The 22924-nt window shown below is 44.0% G+C and overlaps 2 protein-coding genes across 2 annotated transcripts; one reads left to right on the forward strand and one right to left on the reverse strand.

Annotated features, from left to right (window-relative positions):
* Positions 1-3059: 3059 nt before the first annotated feature.
* Positions 3060-16318, forward strand: LOC110155793 (nocturnin-like). The gene is made up of 3 exons (XM_055158968.1): positions 3060-3593; positions 14248-14475; positions 14568-16318. Exons 1-3 carry the CDS (start codon positions 3437-3439, stop codon positions 15407-15409), a joined length of 1227 nt encoding a protein of 408 aa, XP_055014943.1. The 5' UTR covers positions 3060-3436; the 3' UTR covers positions 15410-16318.
* A 312-nt stretch (positions 16319-16630) lies between these two features.
* LOC110155797 (ETS-related transcription factor Elf-2-like) lies at positions 16631-22622 on the reverse strand. Its single transcript, XM_020919968.2, has 9 exons — positions 22317-22622; positions 20279-20362; positions 18689-18929; positions 18417-18524; positions 18224-18340; positions 18079-18159; positions 17769-17961; positions 17465-17695; positions 16631-17376 (listed from the first exon to the last, which is right to left on the reverse strand). The coding sequence occupies exons 2-9, from the start codon at positions 20351-20353 to the stop codon at positions 16929-16931; spliced, it is 1494 nt and encodes a 497-aa protein (XP_020775627.1). The 5' UTR covers positions 20354-20362; positions 22317-22622; the 3' UTR covers positions 16631-16928.
* Positions 22623-22924: the final 302 nt, after the last annotated feature.

Below are 22924 nucleotides of genomic sequence, written 5' to 3' on the forward strand. Positions count from 1 at the left end.
CAAACATTCGCAGAGCAAACGTAGAAGATCCTAACAAACCATGGACTCCAACAAGTTCAACAACACATCGAGACTCTTGTAGTGTAACACCTGGAATTTACAGGTAGCTTTAATAACAATAATAATTTATTTACAAAAATATTAAAAGGTGCTTTTAACAGGTGAGGATACTACTGCAGGGGTGCGGCTCCACCCTAAAGCTGGGGTGAAGGAGACATGCTATAAAGTGAGAAAACAAACAAGATTAATACAAAGAAATCCGTGACCACAACTGAAAACACCCAATTACATGTGCCACCATCACCAAGAACTATAAATAAGGTCACCCTCTAAGTGAGCCCCCCTCACACCCAGACACCTCCAGCCCACACCCACTGCAGAGCTGGAACAAATCAACAATCAGCTCCAACTAAAACTCAAAAACGGCAACCAGCACTGAGCTTCTCTGATCTGGATTGTTAAAACCCAGAAATAGCCGTGTGTTAGGCCTGCTCAGGAAGAGGAAGTCACCTGGTTCCCCTCTGACCTTTGTGTCCTGCCCTGATCAACAATCTGTCAGATCATGTTTACTGGAGAGAATTACACAAGAATTACTCTCTATATATATATATATATATATAGTACTGTGCGTGACTATTACATGAACTTCTGTTTGATATTTTGAGCTTCATTTGTCTGGAGTTATGGGTGACGACACACACCTTTAGTCCATTTCTTTAAACAGTGTGTGAGCAGTGTTGTGAAGGTGACTTTTAAAATGTAATCCCCTACAGATTACAGATTACATACCCCAAAATGTAGTTTGTAACAAAATCCATTAAATTACTTAAGGTGAGTAATGTAATCTGAATACTTTGGATTACTTGGTTTGCTGTAGAGAAGCAAAAGTCCAGACTTTACTTAACCAGATTAAAAATATTATTGATAAAAGACGAGGAGACACAGTATGATTTAGTCCTGTTAAATCCTGTTTGAGATCTGGTTTAGTCCTGGTTTAGTCCTGGTTTAGTCCTAGTTTTAGTCCTGGTTTAGACCTGGTTTAGACCTGGTTTAGTCCTGGTTTAGTCCTGGTTTAGTCCTGGTTTAGACCTGGTTTAGTCCTGGTTTAGTCCTGGTTTAGTCCTGGTTTAGACCTGGTTTAGTCCTGGTTTAGTCCTGGTTTAGTCCTGGTTTAGTCCTGGTTTAGTGTCCGGCAATGAGTGGAATTACCTTGGAAAAAAAAAAAAAAGATATAGCCCAAAATGTGAAAACAGGAAAATCCTGTCGTGTAATCAGTTTATTTCAACCAAGTAACTGTAATCCAATTACAACTAACTTAAACAGTAACTGTAACTGAATACAGTTACTCATAATTTGTACTCTGATTATGTAACTCTGATACATGTAATCTGTTACTCCCCAACACTGTGTGTGAGGTACAGCGTGTCGTCTTTCACAAGTTTCTGGCCTCAGAGCGTCACAAACTCTGGCACTAGTACCGACTTGTGCCACTGGGGAGAGCTGCTGCTAAACATCCCCACTAACCTACTAATACTACAAATGTCACAAAACTACTAATTCAAACTCCATTTCGATAATACGGAATAGACTTGATACTCAGTACTGATTCTGATACCACAATGATGATCAGAATAATAATTACAAAAAAAAAAAAAAAAAAACTTCTTTAGACAATAGAACGTGATTTTCCACATTAAAGGGAAGTACTTTCTTTTCTTTTCCCATGTGGTCTCACAGTGGTAGGTTCTACAGTTGTCCATGGGGTATATTAAGGTGGTCCAATTTATATATATATATATATATATATATATATATATATATATATATATATATATATATATATATATATATATATATTATATATACTCTAGATTAGAACCCTGCATTTGGTTCCGTATCTGACCAAAAATATTTGACTCAAGACTTTTGAAAATTATCTATACTATATCATAGAACCAAATAAATAAGGTCTATTTGAATAATTTGTCGTTTTATTTTAACATAAACTGAAAAAAATAATTTAAAAGTCCTATAAAAGTTTCTTAGAAAGTCCAGAAAGTCCAGAAAAAGATATTATATTATTTAGAAAGTCCAGCTGCACTGTGTCTTTGACTCCTGCAGTAGATCCTGGCTCTTCATTCTTTTCAAAGCTTGAATAATCTTCACCCCTTTTCAGCAACATCATTGACAAAATGTACAGTTTTCTGCATCATCAGCCCAGTCTGCTGCTGGAGAATTGTTCAAAATGTTTTTGGCAGATCAAGAGCTGCTGGTGACAAAATCCCTGATCTGCTCCTTCATAATCTGCTTGATTAAGAGCATCACGTCGCTTTAGTAGAACATCTGAACCTTCCTTTTCCATAATCATCATCAGCTTCTTCTGTTCTTCTGTCACACTGCAGTGGAAGAATGCCAGGAAAAACATTTCTTCAAGTACCAAAGATGTCGCCCAAAGCTGTTCAGGTGTTTTCTTCACAACTGAATGTTCAGCTTCTTGAGGAAAACCAAATCATCTGCAGGAGCTTCAAAACTTCATGCAGACCTGCAGACCATGGAGCAACCTCTGAAACATTTCATTTTTTTTCCAAATTTCTTCCTAAATCATCTTTTGGTGCTAAAACCTCATGCAGGGTTCTAATCGAGATTATGTGAAACTTTATTTTTGATCATGCAGTGATGGATCACCTTAGTGTGTACCAGTCTCTACTTTCTACTTCTTCTACTTTCTGCTTCTACTTCTGATACAGCTTCAGATCTAAAGCTATTCAGGAAAGGTTTCTGTCCTGTGAAAGGGACTCTTCAGTAGATTGTTATTCAGCTTAGATTATAATCGTCTTCATGACTTCAGACCTCAGATCTCGGTTACAGTGGTCATGTTCTGTTCTAGTTCTGTTCTGTCGTTTCCTCGGAAAGGGGCGTTCCAGATCGATAGTCCCTGCAACTTTGCGTGATTCTCGTCCCGTGCTGACGTCACTACTTATTTGACTCGCACTGAGCTCTGATTGGCTCCTTCAGAGTTGCCTTTCCCCGTGGCGCAGCGGCCTGTCTCATGCGTAAAAGCGCGGGGGTTCCTCGGCGCTGCGTTTCCTGCTTCTTCTGTTACGCTTCAGTCTCACGGGTGAATATAAAAGCCCAACACGAGTTTCAATCTCTGAGTCACTTGAGTTTAAGAGCTGGTGCAGGATTTTGCCTTTTTAACGAGTACTAGGTTGGATCAAACCATTCTCAAACCCCCCCGCTACCGGCGTCTCCTCTTACTCAACCGATCCATGATGTAACTTTCGCCGGTACTGATCTGACCGGCTTCGTTCGCGGGGAAAGGAACTTATTTAGACGGATTATAATTCTGTGACAATGTCTCGGCTTTGTGAGAACCACACTGGACTTTAAGCCCCCGGAAGACAGCCCCAGCCCAGCTCCGAGAGAGGAGGACACGATGAAGCCAGCGCGTCGCTGCTCGGCTCTGGCCCGGCAGCTCTGGAGCTCCTCACGGGGAGCCACGTCTCCAGAGGCGGGCGCACGGAGCTGTCACCGCGGCGTGAGCTCCAGCCGCGCCCCGCTCTCAGCCGTCCGCGCAGGAAGCACCGACACAGGTAGGCCCCGGTGTCCGGTGTACCCGGACACGAAGCAGACAGACTCGACTAAGACACGAGACAACACGACTCGACTAAGACACGAGCCACAGACTCGACTAAGACACGAGCCACAGACTCGACTAAGACACGAGCCACAGACTCGACTAAGACACGAGCCACAGACTCGACTAAGACACGAGCCACAGACTCGACTAAGACACGAGCCACAGACTCGACTAAGACACGTGTATCAGAGGGGCTTTGGACGGATGTTCTTGGCCGCTAAAAAAACATCTGTCTTCCTTCATTTCTTTCTTCTCTTTCTTCTCTCTCCCTCTTTTTCTTCTTTTCATCTCTCTTTTTGTGTCTCTTTTTTTCCTTCTCCCCTTTTCTCTCTTTCTTTCTTTTCGGTCTCTTTCTTTTTTCTACCCTCCCTCCCTCCATCTCTCTTTCTTTCATTCTTTCTTCTCTCTGTCTTTCTTCTTACTCTCTCCCTCCATCTCCTTCTTTCTTTCTTTCTTTCTGCTCTCTCTTTCTTTCTTTCTTTCTTTCTTTTTCTTTCTTTCTTCTGTCTTTCTTCTCACTCTCTCCCTCTATCTCCTTTCTCTCTTTTTCTTTTTTCTTCTCTTTCTTTCTTTCTTCTCTCTTTTTTGTTCTTCTCACTCTCTTCTTTCTTCACTCTTTTTTTTTTCTCTCCCTCCCTCCATGTCTCCCTATTTCTTTCTTTCATTCTTCTCTCTCTGTCTTTCTTCTCACTCTCTCCCTCCATCTCCTTTCTTTCTTTCTTTCTTTTTTCTTTGATTTTTTTTCTTCTCTCTGTCTTTCTTCTCACTCTCTCCCTCCATCTCCTTCTCTTTCTTTCTTTCTTTTGTTCTTCTCACTTTCTTCTTTCTTTTTTCTCTCCCTCCCTCCATCTCTTCGTCTTTCTTTCATTCTTTCTTCTCTCTCTTTCTTTCTTCTCACTCTCTCTTCTTTCTTTCCTTCTTTCTTTCTCTCCATTTCTCTCTGTGTCTGAGGCTCTGACCGTCAGGAGTCACTTTGAATTTCACATTTGGAGTTTGCTTGTGTTTGACCGTGGACCTGTTCCTGGATCAGTTTCAGTTGTCTGTCGCTATGGCAACCATCCTAATTTCCCATCGTTCTTCAGCCCGCAGACGTCTTATGGACGTACTCATAAAATTTCTTTGAGTTTGATGTTGTTAATCAGTGTTAAGTGTCACTTTGTTGACACATGACGCTCAGTTTGTCACAGTTTGTCTTTTGAAACTCGACACATGTTCTGTTCTTCTCTACCTCAAATAGATCCAGGAACAGGACAGTAACCTGAGCGCTCCCTCGCTCCCCTCGCTCCCTCGCTCCCTCGCTCCCTCGCTCTGCTGCTTCATGTCTGGGTGAGGGACAGGTGCTGGCAGGTGCAGACAGGTGCAGACAGTTCATTGACATATCTGACATCCCTCCCTCTTTCTCTTGTTCTTTCTTTCTTCTCACTCTCTTTCTTTCTCTATTTCTTTCTTTTCGGCCTCTTTCTACCCTCCCTCCATCTCTCCCTCTTTCTTTCTTTCATTCTTCTCTCTCTCTCTCTCTTTCTTCTCAACGTCCCTTTCTTTCTTCTCGCTCTCTCTTCTTTCCTTCTCTATTTCTTTCTTTTCAGCCTATTTCTACCCTTCCTCCATCTCTTTCTTTCTGTCTCTCTTTCATTCTTCTCACTCTCTCTTCTTTCTTCTATCTTCCTTTTTTCTCTCCCTCTATCTCCTTTCTTTCTTTCATTCATTTTGTTCTTCTCACTCTCTTCTTTCTTCTATCTTTCTTTTTTCTTTCCTTCCCTCCATCTCTCCCTCTTTCTTTCTTTCTTTCTTTTCGCTCTCTCTTCTTTCTTTCTTCATGTCTGTGTAAGGGAGAGGAGGGACAGGTGCAGACAGGTGCAGACAGGTGCAGACAGGTGCAGACAGGTGCAGACAGGTGCAGACAGGTGCAGACAGTTCATTGACATATTGATTTAAACTGTGTGACTTGACTGACCTGTTTTCTTGGTTCTGTTATGAAACGTACTTGTACTTTCTAAGTGGTTCAGGTTGTCGGTTTGACCCCGGCTCATATCACATACTGTTGTTGTGTCCTTGAGCAAGACCTTTGACCATTGTGCCTATTGGAGCATAGGACAGGTTTTCATGTGTTACTATTTCTGACTGGGCTAGTCCTGCTTCCTGTTTAAACCTTCATTTAACTAAATAAAGGAGTCAGGGTCTAATTTTAGTCGTCTTATCATAACTGTTATGTAATTCAGACAAACTGTGGCCCATGTTGACTCTACAGTTTCTTGGTAACAGAACTGGACTGACCTCTGTGTTTGTCACATCTGCAGCCCGTTTAACCACGAAGGGAAATTAGAACTTCACCGGGATTTAAAAACGAGTCAAACAGTGATGTTGACTGTTTTAGCGAAAGAGTGAGCGACTGTGGTTGGAAAGTCCCCCTGAACTGTCCCCTTTATGAAACTAAATTAATCTATACACTAAAAAAATCATGATTATTCAAACAAATTTTTTTTGTTACATGATGCATTTATTCAGCAATTCTCTCTTTCAAAAAAAGAAAAACTTATTGATAATTTACACAAAACTTTCAAATTGAAAATTAATATAGGCTACAAATATGTACCTTAGAGCAGTTTTGCAATGTATAAAACATAAAATGAATATATAAAACATGTATAAAACATCAAATTAATGTATAAAGCATGTATAAAACATGAAATGACAATACAAATTGCGATGTTTAAAACATAAAATGAATAAATAAAATATACAATGAACATGAAATAAGGCCTAGAAAAACATAAATGTTTCCAAAATAAACTATATATCCAGCTCTTCTACAGTCTGTACACTGATTTTTTTAACTCAATATATCACATACTAAAGGCCAGCGAGAGCGTCCCCCCTCTCCCGGGCACAGCAGGTACCAGTGTGCCACCTGAGAGAATGGGACACTCGCTCTGGGACTTTGAAGCCAGGGGGACGCTGGAGCCCGCTGTGCCGCCTGCTGGGGGTCAGATGACACAACATTCTGTAGGTCAATAGTGTTTAATACAGACGAGGCTGTTCAAATGAATCTAGTAAAAATCCAGAGTTCATTGTAATACAGTGAGTTCATGGCTCTAGTCCAGGGGTGTCAAACTAATTTTGGTCCCGTGGGGCCGTATCCAACCGACTTTGATTCCAAAGGGGCCGGATCAGAAAACTCATGTCATATAAACCCCAAAAATATCAATAAATTGAAATATTTGTGAAGAGAAACACAAATCTATTACAGAAATCTTTTTTTAATTGGTGAACTTTCTTTTATATTATAACAAATTGAAGAAAAATCAATTTTTGTTTTAACATGAACTTTTTTGAAATGGGAATGTAAATGTGCACTCGGCTCGTTGGACATTTTCGAAGAATGAAATTTTTCTTAATTTTCTTAATCAATCGTCGGAAGAATCAATGATCGATTATCGATTAATCATTAACGTTTTTATATTAAAATGATCATCATTATTATTACTATCTGCACTACTAATCTGCATAAATAAATTCAACATTACGACATATAAACCGTAACCACTCTAGAGCCACATCAGCCCGTTTGACATTATAATGTGTTTAATTCAGTTTTGCACAACTCTCACAGAAACAAAACTTAAAACCACATCACTAATTTGCATAAACTAAGCGAAGATAAAACTCCAGCTCTTGTGTCGCTGATGTGGTTCAATTTCTGTCAGATTAAAAGACATGACTCAGTGGAATACAGATTAGTGTGACCAGATTTGTGTTTGTCAAAACCAGGACACCGTACGGGGGGAGGGAGGTGGGGACTCATCATCCACATTGAGCGACTCTCACCTGGTGAAACTTTTTCCCACTGGACACCGACACATATGTGCTGCTTTATACACTGTGCACATGGACTCACACTTGTCCCGAACGCAACGGAAAGCGTGGAATTTCTTTGTTTGTTTGTGTCTCGCTCCTTCTGAGTGCAGAGAGCTACATGTACAGACCCCTGTTTGGTCACACTACGCACAGCAACCTACATTCAGTTTGTCGATTTAAAATTAACGTAATCGATGAAATTCTTAATCAATCTTACCAGTTATCGATTAATCGACTAATCATGCCCATCCCTATAATAATAATAATTAAAACATTTTAGTAGAAAATCTGCCGAGGGCCAGATTAAAGGTCTTGGAGGGCCGGATCTGGCCCCCGGGTCATATGTTTGACACCCCTGCTCTAGTCACTAAAAGAAATGATCACGTTCATTATTTGTAAAGTGCGATGTCAGCAGGGAAATCTGTGTTTGAAGGGCAACTGTGGAGTGAATGAATAGTCTGTACGGTGTGTCTGAGTGTCCAAAAAGCAGGCGATAAATCAAATATAAATATGACCAAGACAATGGTGTAGTTTCAAATCCGTTTATTTTATTGGTCAATACTTTGCCCAAAATAATATAAATGCAAAATCCTTTTGGAGTTTTCTACCGCATTGTAACATTGTCCCCTGATGAAAAACATGCCTGAAGAGGTTTTAGATGTCATCCATGCATGTTTACTCTCCTTCCAGTTTTGGCTGTAAGATTCTGTACAAGGCTCCGCCCACAAGTCTGCGTCACCCGTGCTCCCACACGACAAAAAACTGGTACAAAACTGTACACGGCAACTTGACAAACCTGATGCGATGTGCAGTAGTTTCATTAGCGGGATGCTCGCTGATTGTGTTGTGATGGCGCTCTGAAGGGGGAGCAAATTGGCACAGAGAGGGACTAATGTTGCTTTTGGTGAATATAGCATTTTGAAAACAATAAAAGGTATCGTGGTGCTTTAAATATGTGACGTGGTACAGTTAAGGCCCCGTAGATGTAAAAAGGCGCCTCTTTAATGACTTCTCGGAGCTCTCGTGTGTGTGTGTGTGTGTGTGTGTGTGTGTGTGTGTGTGTGTGCGCGTGTGTGTGTGTCTCTTTCGTGACACAGTTTGGCCTATGTAAAGCAGAAATGTGGAACTTGACTCACATGGGTGTCATAAAACACTCTGTTGGAGAAGTGGGCTCACATTCTGCACATGCTCCTGCAGTTCAAGGCTCCACTGACAGAGCGCGGCCGCTGCACAGACCCGACTCTCCATGTTCTAATGATACTGTATGAACTATAACAGAAGATTAACAGAAGTGCAGTGAGTCATATGAACAAACTCAGAAGGTGTGTACTGATAGTTTGTAGATGATGTCAAGTTAAAAAATACAAGTTACAATATATCTCAGAAAGCTACAAAATTGTTCAAAAATCATTCAGTCACTTCTAAGTTTCTTGTGTTGCTCTGCTTACAAATGATCTTCATGGCAGATAAGGAAATCATTCACATTTCTTCCCAAATCAACAGTTACAGATGCTGTAGGACAGGAGTGTCAAACTCAAATTTACAGAGGCCAGAATTAAAAACTGGGACTAAGTCGTGGGCCAAACTAAATATTTATTTAAAAATTTCAGCAACATCTCCATGTTTTCTCTTCTTTTGAGATATGTAATGTTAAATCTTTTCTTATTAAAATAAATGTTTAATAATAGTTTTGCTTAAACATTGAATCTAGAACAAACAGAATATAAAATAATAACACAATTTTAAATAAATAATGTCTCTATAGTCGATCTGTAGCCAGCGGGCAACTCTAATACAGATTTGATATGATCTCGCAGGCCAAATATAATTATATAACGGGACAAATTTGGCCCCCAGGCCTGAGTCTGACATGTCTGCTGTAGGACATGGAGAACAAGACAAAATGATTTAAAATAGGCAAGGCAAGTTTATTTGTATAGCACAGTTCGTACACAAAGTAATTCAAAGTGCTTTACAGAATAAGAAATACATTAAAATCATAATAAAAAACAAATCAAAACATAAATAATCATAAAGATTAAAATTTTAAAAAGAGAGACATAAATTGGAGAGAAGAGTGTGGAATGAAAAACCTTTCAGTCATATGAACAGTCAAACAGAAATGTTTTTGTAGTAATCTTCTGCGAGCAAATGAGGATTCTATTGATATTACAGACAGAAAAAATGTGTCTCGCTTTGGGAAGTTTGGTAAAATGACATAAACAAGGCCCCACATTTGGTCTGGTACATTCACATTTCATTTTATTACAATACAGAAGCTGATTTTCTAACTTAATACATCACAGTGCGTGACGCGGCCGACTAAAGACCGACGAGACTGTCCCTATGTGATCTGCGTGGATCATGTGACTGTGGACTCGATTCGGACTCGGACGTTATGTTCCAATCAGGTATCGGATAAATAATATACGTATAACACACAGGACACAATAGTTTTTCTGTTGTTGTAGTTTTTTTGTTTTGTTTTAACTGTGGCGTGGGATTTGCTCTGAGACGTGCAGTCAGCGCGACTATTGGACTTTTGGAACTTTTGGGACCATGCCATGCTCGGGCGCTGTTACCTGGGGTTGGCATCGTCGCACTGTGCTGTTTGTTTGCATGTTGCGCAATGGAGTTGGCGCTTTTGGCGGGGAGGGTGGGAAAAGTGCCATGAAGTATCTATAGAGCGGTGGGAGCGATGTGGCGGTGCGCTCTGCTGTGGGCTTGTGGATCTGGGGGCAGCCGGGGGAGAGAGGCTGTGGAGCTTTTGTCATCTCGTTTTTATTTGGTAAGATTTTGTACTATTTGGATTTCATACGAGTCTAAATGTTTCAAATATAATGCACATGCAAACATATAATATCAAATCTCCAAAGTGTAGATTGTGCAGAGTCGAGTCTCAGGTCTGATCTGGTTCTGGTCTGGTTCCTGTTTTGTCCAGTTCATTAAATTTACTAAGTTGCACATTCCAAGACCAAACTGTGAAAAGTCAAGATTTTCAACAATGATGATGAATGGTTAGAAAAGTTAATCAAATTTAAGTTTTGGACATTTAATTTTCCCAAGTTCAGCCCAAATACTACACATGAAAAAAATAAGATCCGCATACATTCTGGATCTTATTTTTTGCTTTTTCATAATTTTCATAATTTTTATAGACGTATCGGATCAGGACTCTGTGTCAGCAGATACTCAAAATCAATGACTTGGACTCGGACTCGGGGGCAAATAAAAAGTAATCGGGCCTCCCTACCAGGAGGACGCTAGAGCCATTATTCATTTGAATGTCTGTTACTCAAATTCGGCTGATCTGTGTTGTTAAATGAGTCTGAACACGTCTCTCTTGAGTCAAATTAGACAACAGACAACAGTTTTTCAGTCATAAACTCTCACCTTTTTGTCGAAACTCAAACTCTTCAACAGGACCGTGAACACTTGGACTGATCACACTCCAGAAAATGTGCTGTTAAGTTTTCTAAATGAGAGGACAGGCCTGTACTGTCCCTCGTGCCAGACCACACGCTCTTCATTTAGGACAGAAGAGTCTCCGGGAGAGGAATGTGTCCAGTCAGCACCAGCACGCAGCACCCATGCAGCACCCATGCAGCACCCACACAGCAACCTCACAGCACGCAGCACCCTCGCAGCACCCCCACAGCACCCCCACAGCACCCCCACAGCACCCACACAGCACCCCCACACAGCACCCACACAGCACCCCCACACAGCACCCCCACACAGCACCACACACACACAGCACCCACACAGCACCCACACAGCACCCCCACACAGCACCCACACAGCACCCCACACAGCACCCACACCCACACAGCACCCACACAGCACCCTCACATTTCATATACAATACATATTCATATAAACCGACTTAATAAACGTGTAGAAAGGAAAAAAAAACAAACTGGTGCGTGACAGGAGAAGCTGATTTTTATTGTTTTTGTACCGAAATGACAATAACAAGACGCTGCTGAATCCTGCGAGTGTCACTGACAATCGAACAGGACAAAGAAGTATGTATGTCACAGTGGGTGTGGACAGGTGGCACTGAAAACGGGAGGACGGCGTCTTGAAAATAAGCGATTAACGACGACTCAGACTCCAAACCTGAAGCGTGCGTGGGTCTTGCGGGTGCTGGCTCTGGTGACTTGTAGTGGCTCATTAGACAGTGTCTCTTCTACAGTCCATTGTGGGACAGGGGGACACGTGAGCGCTGACTCAGCACAGCAGGGGCCCGCACAACGCACACACTGTCCAGAGACTTCACTGCTCTGGAGGGAGAGGGGGAGAGAGGTTTCACTGCACTGTGGAGAGAGACAGAGTGGACAGAGTGGACAGGGGACAGGGGACAGATCAGGGGATGAGCAGCCGTCTGTGGTGGGAGCCTGTGGATTTGAGGAGCATCTGAGCAGAATCTGAGGTAGGGCTCTTTTTATCACACGTCTCACCTGTGTGATCCCCAGTGTTGGGGAGTAACAGATTACATGTACCGGAGTTACGTAATCAGAGTACAAATTATGAGTAACTGTATTCAGTTACAGTTACTGTTTCCACGAGTGGTAATTGGATTACAGTTACTTTGTTGAAATAAATGGATTACATGGGGGTATTTTCCTGTTTTCACATTTCAGGCTGTATCTTTTTTTTTTTCCTAGGTAATTTCACTCATTGCCAGACACTAAAACCAGGACTAAAACCAGACTAAAACTAAAAGGACTAAAACTAAACCAGGACTAAAACTAAAACCAGGACTAAAACCAGGATTAAAACCAGGTCTAAACCAGGTCTGAACCGGGTCCAAACTGGGTTTGAACCAGGTCTAAACTAGGACTAAATCAGGTCTCAAACAGGATTTAACAGAACTAAATCCTGCTGTGTGGACGTGTCTCCTCGTCTTCTATCAATAATATTTTTAATTTGGTTCAGTAAAGTCCAGTCTTTTTATTTTCTTTTAACAGACAAAACATCTTAAGTGAAGATTTCCTAGTCTTTGTTTCTCTACAGCAAATCAAGTAATTCAAAGTATTCAGATTACATTACTCACTTTAAGTAATTTAATGGATTCCGTTACAAACTACATTTTGGTGTGTGTAATCTGTAATCTGTAGGGGAATACATTTGAAAAGTAACCTTCACAACACTGTTAATAACAATTACATAACACATTTTGATCTCAATTGGAATTAGTGAAGTGAATGTTCACTCCCTGCACTAGTATCTGTTCTGTTGATTCAGTGATATATTGTGATACTTTATTGCTCAATTCTTATTCTCGATTCAAAATGTGTCTGAATCGATTTTTAAGCATGAGTATTGTCTCGTCACATTCATGGCAATGCACACGCCTAGTATCGGTTATCTGATATTAGCAGATATTTAAAGCTCAAGTATTGATATCGGTATCGGAGCAGAATCCCTACAAGTTCCGGTTACACTCCACATCCCAAACAATAGTTATTGAAGCCTTTATATGACAGTTCTGAGCCATGAAATGATCATAGTAAATCCAGTGACCATCATCACACTCACACACATACAGACGCACACACATACAGACGCATACACTCACACATTTTCCGGCAGTATCGTCCGTTAGTTTGGCTGTTGTCTTTTTTTTCTTCTGTTGGTGCATTTCTGCTGTTCGAGTTGATATTTGTGCGTAGATTAGATCTGTGTGTGTAGATGTTGCAGCAGTGTTCCTCTTTGTTTCTTCTTCATGTCCATGATTATTTACACTCTAGATTGTCACTGAAGAAGGATCTAGCAAACAAAAAATACACTCTAAATAAATTCAATATTTTTTTTTAGATTAAAAACGTATAAAACATCCTTTGCTCTGAACCCTGTTTGCACTTTTGGCATTTCTTGACTCTGATGTGGCTTAGCTGTGAAGTGAAACCACTTCCTCAGGAAGGTCAGTGTGAGAAGGATGAAGGTTTACAACACTGTTCACAAAGAGTGGATATTTTGAGGACTTGAATAAAAAAAAATATATATTATTTAGTTGAGTTACTTGACTTTTTCTTTGCTATGTAATTCCATATATCTAGGTTCTTATATTTGACGTGCGTCTGTGTGCGTCTGTGTGCGTCTGTGTGCGTCTGTGTGCGTGTGTGCGCCTGTGTGCGTCTGTGTGCGTCTGTGTGCGTCTGTGTGCGTCTGTGGGGGTGTGTGCACACACATTGTCAGAGGGGGATCCAGAGTCCAGTAGAGGCCTGTAGCCGGAGGTATGTGTCAGGTCCAGCTGCTCTTATCCAACTCTCTGAGACGTTAGGCAACAGCTCCGCCCACTTCCTATGCTAAGCATCTCATCACCATGGAGACGGGGGCCTCGCTGACAGCTGATTGGCCTGTGGTCGGGGGGAGGGGCGTCGGGCTGTGTGGTCAGGGACAGGTCATAAAGTCGCTCACAGTGATATAGTGAGAGCAGCAGCAGCCTGGAGCCTGCAGCGGTAAGCCTAACCTCTGACCTCTGACCCCAGCAGGGTGCGTGTCAGCTGCTCTGTTTATATATGTTGCTTCTACACTTTTCGCGGCACATAACGTGTTTAGCTGTGAGCAGTGTGTGGTGTTTATCACTGACAGGACACGCCTGAGTCACAAACAGATCAATGAGTATAAATAAAGTTACACAAACTCTTTTAAAAGAGTCAGAACAACACGAGGGTGACAGGGACACACCTCTCTGCCCCTGTCATGTGCCTGTCTGACCCTGTGCCTGTTCTCCCTCTGTACAGGGGGACCCATGGGCAGCGGCAGCAGCAGGCTGTTGGGGACCTTGGCCCAACCGGACCTGTTCCATGACCAGCCCCTGGAGCTGGAGCCAGACGAGCTGCTGAGAGAGTGTGAGAGAGTGCTGCAGCGGAGGCCCCCCCGGCCCCACCGCCACATGGTCTACTGTGGCCCGGGCCCCCAGGACCAGGGGCCCCCCATACGCATTATGCAGTGGAACATCCTGGCCCAAGGTACAGGCCTCATGTCCTTCTCTTACTGTGTGTACTCCTGTAGTACTCTCATGTGTAAGTGTAATCTCATGACTGTGTGGTCCTGTGTGCAGCTCTGGGCGAGGGGAAGGACGGATTCATACGCTGCCCCCTGGAGGCCCTGAAGTGGCAGGAGAGGAAGTACCTGATCCTGGAGGAGATCCTGACCTACAGTCCTGACATCGTGTGTCTGCAGGAGGTGGACCACTACTACGACACCCTGGGGCCCATCATGTCTGGCCTGGGGTACCAGGGCAGCTTCCTGCCCAAGCCCTGGTCTCCGTGTCTGGACGTGGAGAGGAACAACGGTCCAGACGGCTGCGCTCTGTTCTTCCGCTCCTCGCGCTTCTCTCTGCGCTCCACGGCACACCTGCGGCTGTCGGCCATGATGCTGCCCACTAACCAGGTGGCGATCGTGCAGAGTCTCCAGTGCAGGGCCACGGGGCGGGGGCTCTGTGTGGCTGTGACCCACCTAAAGGCGCGCAGCGGCTGGGAGCGTCTGCGTAGTGCTCAGGGAGCAGACCTACTGCACAGTCTGCAGAGCATCACGGCGCGCTCTGACTCAGCGCTGCCCCTGGTGGTGTGTGGGGACTTTAATGCAGAGCCCTCAGAGGAGGTGTACCGGCGCTTCAGCCGCTCTGCTCTGGGGCTGGACTCGGCCTACAAACAGCTCAGTGAGGACGGACGCACAGAGCCCAGCTACACCACCTGGAAAATCCGGCCCAGCGGAGAGAGCTGCAGCACTCTGGACTACATCTGGTACTCTCGCCAGGCCCTCAGGGTCCACACGCTCCTGGACATCCCCTCAGAAGAGCAGATCGGCCCTGACCGCCTGCCCTCTTATCACTACCCCTCAGACCACTTGTCTCTGCTGTGTGACCTCAGCTTCATCGAGCAGACTGATACGCACAAGTAGTGACATCACAGACGGCCTCCACTGACCCCAGCAGGGGTACGGGGCATGTTACTGCAGAACATGAATGACTTACGGGTGCTCACTGTTTTAAAGCGCACAATCTGCTTTTATTTATAACAACTGTTTATTTAACTTCATCTTTTCTAACCCTCTTCTTTCTTATTCTGTATGCTTGTTTACACTTTTTCTCAGTAAATTTGGGTCCAGGTGTTTCCTCTCAGTGTACAGACCTTAAAGCTACCATCTGTAACTTCACCCCATTTTTGTTACCAGTAGTTGGCAGATGTGAAACCAGCCCCCCTGCCCCTCCCCTTTGCCCTGGCCTTTGTTCAGACTCACCTGTTCTCTCTGCTCTCCTGTCAGGACAAAGCTGGCACACTATCAGACAGCAAGAACATACATAGCACCTACATCTAGTGGTGATGTGTGAGAAGACATGAGGAGGGTCAGTCTAATTACAGATGGTCGCTTTAAACCTCTGGTGCACATTACTCTGTCCTGGCCTCAGTGTATGGGAGCACAGAATCGCTGTCTTTCATTTGTCTGAGTTTCTCAAACTCTTGTGCACGTACTCTCCGCTGGTCTTCTTTACACCTTGTCTATTTTTTTATTTTTTCCACAAAGGCTCCTTGAACCAGTACTGCTGCTTTAAAGTTGGTCTGGTCCTGGTTTAGAGCGGTTAATCATACATGAGTCCTGTTTCAGACATGGAGTAGTCAGTGATTCCTGCTAAATGGTGATATTTATTTTAATCTTAGAGAAGCTCTGGCCTGAATGACTTCAGAGTTGTGACTAAACCTAAACCTTCAGCACTTCTGTATCTCAGATATTTAAACTGTTCAAATTGTATATTTTTGTTTTAAATTTCAGTTGTCTATTTATAATGATTAATAAAGTTATTTCAACTAAGCTGTATTCACATTTCTTTTCACTGTTCTTCTGTACCATGTCACAAATTCAATCCTAGCACTGCAGAAAATGTACTAGAACCAGTATGTGCCACATATTCTCCTGGAAATGGAGAAGTAGAGCATGAGAACTTTTGATTAAACATGATACTACAGCCCTCAGTCAAGTGTAATATCAACATAGTATGACCCTACTGCTCCAGGTGGTTTGCCTGGTGGGACTCAAGGTTTCTTTTCCATCACGTTTAAGCCAATAGAACACACACGATGGTTGCACTGAGGCCTCAGCCTCGTAACAGACGCACAGAGCACACTGTGTTCACGTGTATTTTATAATACAGTTAAGTAAAATCTACTTCATTACACAGAGTACAGAAAATAGTATAGGTATTTTGAGCGTGGAGCACACAGTTCTTAGTCCCTTTTGAACGAGTAAAAAAGGTGGCCTGTGGACAGTGTGGGGAACAGGAAATGGACTAAACTAGGGCAGATACATGTGGCAGCGTATCAAAAGGCTTTGTACAGCGTCTCATCAGGCCTTATATTCAACTGATTACAAAAGGTGTATTTACAGAGCGGCTGTGAGAACAGTCCCATGGGAGGTGCAGGACTCAGGACGTGGGGGCCTCCGGAGGGCCCTCTGCAGATGCCGTTTGTGTGGACGGGGCAGGGGACACCTGCACGGAGAGCTGGGTTAGGGGCTGGGGCAGTGCCTGGGTCACTGCGGCCGGTTTGGCCAGGATGAGCTGAGGGGGGGGCCGCCCGGGGGCCATCTGCACTGTGGCTGTTTTGGCCTGGACCAGCTGCGCGAGGGAGGTGGAGGAGTTGGCCTGCATCAGCGTGGTCAGCTGGTTGGCCGGGATGGTGATGATGGTGATCTTGTCCCCGGCTTTGGAGGCTCCGGGCAGCATCGTGGGTAGAGTCTGGATGACCAGTTTGGGACTGGTGTTAGCGCTGGACACAGAGACAGGGACCCCCGTGGTGGTGGTGAGGAGGGGCGAGGAGTTTAGGGTCACCTGACCTAAGGAGCTCATGACCACAGGCATGGCTCTGATGGGCCTGTGGAGAACACAGTATGTTTAGGCACACTCTCGTACACATGAGTACACATGAGTACACATGAGTAGACAGCAGAGGGCAGTCTGACCTGGCAGCCGCGTTGGCAGGGATCACAGTAACATAGGTCTGCTGAGGCTGCGGGCTGGAGGTCAGGGTGCCACTTCCCTGCTGGAGAGCCAAGTGCTGAGCTGCTTCTGCATCTTCTGACTCCGTGATCTCCTCTTCATCTATCACTCGGATGTTCTTGGGCATCTCCTTGAACTGGTAAGCCAGGCGCTGGCCCTCCACTTTAGCCAGGATCCCGCGCTGGTAGTAATACCTGCAGACATGAACATGTGAGGAGGTTAGAAAGAGCAGAGTGGTCCCAGGTTCCACACAGTGAGGGCTCTAACCTGAGCGCCCGGCCCATGGTCTCATAGTTCATGTCGGGCTTGTTCTTGTGCTTGCCCCACAGTCTGGACACTGCTTTGGAGTCCACCAGTTTGAAGATGCCCTTGTCACGCTGCATCCACTTGATGTAGCGTGGACACGTGTTCTTGTCCTGCAGCAGCTCCAGGAGGAACTCCCACAGGTATGTGGTGTTTCCTGAAACACACAAGTACAGCGAGTTAAGAGGATGAGCACTCACAAATATGTTCTCATGCTAGAACTAAATAATGAAGCATTTCCGTGTGCACTATGAGGGCTGTTTTGGGCACTGACCTTTGCCCTCTTTGGGTCTCTTCTTGATGCCCAGGTCAAAGGAGCCGTTGGAGGCTGGCTGGTGAGTTTTGGGCTTCCGTCCTGTAACAGACATGATGAGTAAAAGTGTTTATGAGGTGAGATTTCACAGTGAAGAGAGGCTCACCTCCTTTCTTCTTCTTGGCTGAGGGCTCACAGTCAGGAGCCATAGGAAATGCGTCCTCCTCCTCCATGGGAGCACACTCTGTGGACACCTCCACCACAGTCTCCATCATCACATCATCTGCACACAAAATCCACCGGTTCACAGCAGAGCGATGGATGCTACATGAGCCCTGTGCTGTTGGTGTGAGGTTTACCTGATCCCCGCTCACTGTGCAGACCTCCTGGAGACTCCATGTGCAGCAGAGCTTCAGCTGCTTCGAACGTCTTATCGAAACACACCATGTCATGAGCAGACATCTCCACTGTCAACACAACAGACACTATTAGAATTTAGACATGGACTTTACATTGTGTCTAAGAGAATGTAACACCTCTACGCACATCGTCTTAGAATGGGATTTTGAGAGAGAGAGATCACCACATGTATTAAACAGGTTGTTTACACACACAGGGTGTAGAGACTCACCAGTATCTGCCACCTCAGTGACCACCTCCTGCTCCTCGGCCACGTCCTGCATCAGGTAGGTCTCGTCTCCGTACACCACCACCTGGGCGGAGTAGCACTCTTCCACCTGAGCACTGGGCACCTCCTCCACAATGACCGCGGGACAGCCATCATCCTGGAGTACTACCGTCTGCTCCACCTCCCCCTCTGAGCCGGTCACCAGGACAGCCTCCACCTCCTCCTCTACGGCCGCCTGCTCACACTGTAAACAGCACATCAACGCTTAGTCACTGAACAGTCAGAGCTCAGTCACTGCTCAACCACAGTCTGGTCTCGCCCCATTTCACCAGCTACAACTGCAATATGGTAGAGATGCAACCATCCACATATCAATCAATACAGAGACTGAAAACAGCATTTATTTATTTCCAAAATAAGACAAAACTGATCCAAATGTGTTATGCAACTTCCTTACCTACTGAACTACTACTACTACTACTACTACTACTACTGATACTTTCTTGGCCAATATATCATCATATTACATGTGATTTATATGTTTTTTTTTTATCAGTGGTATACATTAGTTTCATTATTTGTACAGTTTATGGGCTATATTTTGTATGCTGCTTGCTGTTTAAAACGAGTTATCATAACAGGCCTAGAGTGAAAATAATAAGAATGTAAGAGGTCATGACAGGATGATGCTGAGGACAGTGAGTAAGTAGTGATCCATGGTACTTGTATTGAACTTAAGTAACATTTTAAGCACACTGAGCAATAAAATAAAATAATAATAGGGAAACTCAAAAGTCTCAGTGCAGCTCAACAGGTGGAGTCATCAGATCTAGTGTCAGGGCAGTTGGAGGAGTGTAACATCACTCTGGACAAAACAGAGTGTCCTCTGTTTAAACTTTGGACACACAACACAGAAGCCTCTCCTAAGTCCTAATTGGTTAAAATCCCAAGTTAAAATTTTCACATAATATTACAAAAAAAGTGTGCCAGTCGGTCAGCCACAAGAGCAGCCATCCACAAAAATATCCCAACGGGCCTGTGTCCACCACCTGCTGAGATGCCCACTGTCCTCTCCTGTTCTCGAACACTCTTACTGCTAAACCATGTACTAGTAGATCTGTTACATCAGCAGTTAAGGACAGGGCACTTTGCAAACATTGTGCAACATCCACGGAGAAATATAAATGTCAAATTAAGAGCATCAGAAAAAAAAACAGAGGACAGGAGACAGAGGGGACAGGAGACAGAGAGGACAGGAGACAGAGAGAAAAGGAGACATAGGAGTGCAAACATTGTGCAACATCCATGGAGAAATATAAATGTCAAATTAAGAGCATCAGAAAAAAACAGGGGACAGAACAGAGGACAGGAGACAGAGCAGAGGACAGGAGACATAGAGAACAGGAGACAGAAAGGACAGGAGACATAGAAAACAGGAGACATAGAGAAGATGAGACAGAGAGGACAGGAGACATAGGAGACAGAGAGGACAGGAGACAGAGAGGACAGGAGACCGAGGAGACAGGAGACAGAGAGGACCGTAGACAGAGAGGACAGGAAACAGGACCTGAGGGGACTGGACAGGACACTTACTGGCTGGGAGTCGTCCACCACTGTGACATACTCCACGATGTTCCCTCCGCTGTCGGACACTACCACAGAGGTCATCACTCATTCCTGCAGCACAAACATTTTTTTTTTTTAATCAGGGAAAATGCACCTCCACCCTGGCCATAAGAGGTCAGAAGTATTCAGACACTGTAGTGTGATCAAATGTGTTCACCAGCAGCTTATGAGGTTGATCCTCAGCTCTTTTGTTTACTCGTTTGATATATTGTTTTATGTAGCTCAGATCGTGTCAGTAACCTACTCAACCAGACCTATTCTGCAACTTCCACTTTTCAGAACTTTCAATCATGCTCTAGTTGTTTCCCTCACTATTTACTCATTGTATTTGTTTTTTAATAGTTTATTTTCAAGATGCTATTTTGCAGATCAACCCCACTTTAACCACCACCACCTATTTCCTTAATCAGTGCTAGACGTAAGATTCAGCAGCTTTGTGTAGTCATTTTTGATACAAATGAAAAAAAGATCCACAGCTCATTCCTGTGATGTGCAGCTATCTATATGACTTGTGTAAGTTTTCACAACAAAGAGCATCTGTTGGCTCACAGATGCTCTTTGTTGTGAAAACTTACACAAGTTTACCATCATTTGTGTACTTGGTAAAGAGTCATACGTGGGCTGAGAGGGGTCAGTCTGGACATGCATGTTTGGAGAGAGGATTAGAGGGAATAACCCACCATAAATTGGACAGTTTTTTGGTTTAACCAATGTAAATACTGTGAACTGCATTGCATAAAGTGAAATGGTTGTTTGCACACTTATGTACACTGGTGACATTATGTTTAACACGGGAAGTTAGCACTTTCTTCATCATAATGAGCCTGTTGAAACTATCTCTACTGAGAACAAACACGTCAGAGCTCATTACAGCAACAGGTAAATAAATAAAGCCATAACAAAGGAAGTGTGGTGCAGGTGGACAGTGTTTGTTTGAGGTTAGTTTAAAATGTCCATCTGCCCTTCCCCTTTTTTTTCATTATTTTATTCATCAGAAACAGTTAAAAATGTGATCTGTCAGTTGAAACTTTAGTTCACCTTCATTTAACTTAAATAGAGTTCATGAAGACAGTTTCATAAAATGTTGTTTTAGAAAAATACTAGTCAAATCCTCAGCTCCAACACCAAATGTCGGGCTCAGATTTCACTTCAAATACACATGTTCAAAGTAGGCCTGTCATGATAAATACTTAATACTTTTCGTTCAGGATATGAATGATGGAAAGTTATATTTCGTGGCTCGTATTTATTGTGTGTACAATTTCTTTGCAGAAGCGGAGAGATTTTTGCCATTTTGATGAAATAACACGAGATTTGAGCAGTGGAGGGTAGGATAAATACCTTCTGGGGTTAATTATTGATTCATTCTGATATCTGTTGCAGCGCAGACCTATTAATGATACAGTATTTAAATTGGTTTACTGGGATTATCCTGCTTTGTGTCTCGACCTAATTTAATGAAAATTTAAAATAGATGGCATATACCATGTAGTTTGTCCGTTTAAGTGTTGCCATAGAAAGTGACAAGTGTTTGTGCGCTTGTGCAGAAGCATCTGGGCATGCGCAGATCTAGTTTTGACGCAAATTGGGCAGTGTCTCAAACAGGGGACTGACAGTGTGTGCAGCCGCTGTCTCTGTCTCTGCTGTTTACTTTGAGAGCGGATACAACATTAGCTTCAGGAGGCTAATGCTAACACTGCTGCAAAACTTGGCCAACTTAAGGCCAGGGTTCCGTTTTAACGTTACACGTGGCCACAAACTGTTGCATATCTAAGCGGATTAAGTACTTAGAATAAATGGTATCTGTAATAATGCACATAAAAGTCTGAGGAAACTATGTCCATATTGTGTGAAACGGGAGTTGGTGGATAACAGTTAGCATGCTGCTCCTGACGTGAGTTGGAGAGATAGTTGGTGAACAAACCCGGGCCGTGGGTAAAGTCCGGTAAACTGTACATAACAGACACTAGATCATGAGTAAAAACAGCACACACACGGATCGTACCTTGTTTTTCTTTGGCCGGTGAAAAGTAAGCTCCGTAAAGCTAGTGCTCCGGGCCTGCGCTAGCCGCGGTTAGCCGTGTGTCCGAGGCCGCGGCTCTGCTCCGGCTTTAGCCCGTGTCAGAGGCGCCCAGCGCGGTCTGATCTGCAGAGACGAGCCGGGCCGTGCAGGAAAGTCCGGTTGTGATCGTGGTCACGGTCTGCACAGGCAAACGTGTGTGTTTGTCAGTCCTGGAGCTGTGCGCCCGCCTAGTACACAGTACACAGTACACAGTACTCAAGCTACAGTCTACGCTCTGCGCTCAAACACTGCGTGCTGACGTCACACACGCCCAGACCACAGCGCCTCCACAGTCCACACTGCACACAACACACTGCACACTGCACACTGCACACTGCACACTGCACACTGCACACTACACACTGCACACTGCACACTGCACACTGCACACTGCACACTGCACACTACACACTGCACACTGCACACTGCACACTGCACACTACACACTACACACTGCACACTGCACACTACACACTACACACTGCACACTACACTGCACACTACACACTGCACACTACACACTATACACTACATACTATACACTACACACG

Source organism: Boleophthalmus pectinirostris, unplaced genomic scaffold, assembly GCF_026225935.1.
Source record: "Boleophthalmus pectinirostris isolate CB_2022bp ecotype Guang Dong unplaced genomic scaffold, ASM2622593v1 HiC_scaffold_23, whole genome shotgun sequence".
Taxonomy (NCBI): domain Eukaryota; kingdom Metazoa; phylum Chordata; class Actinopteri; order Gobiiformes; family Gobiidae; genus Boleophthalmus; species Boleophthalmus pectinirostris.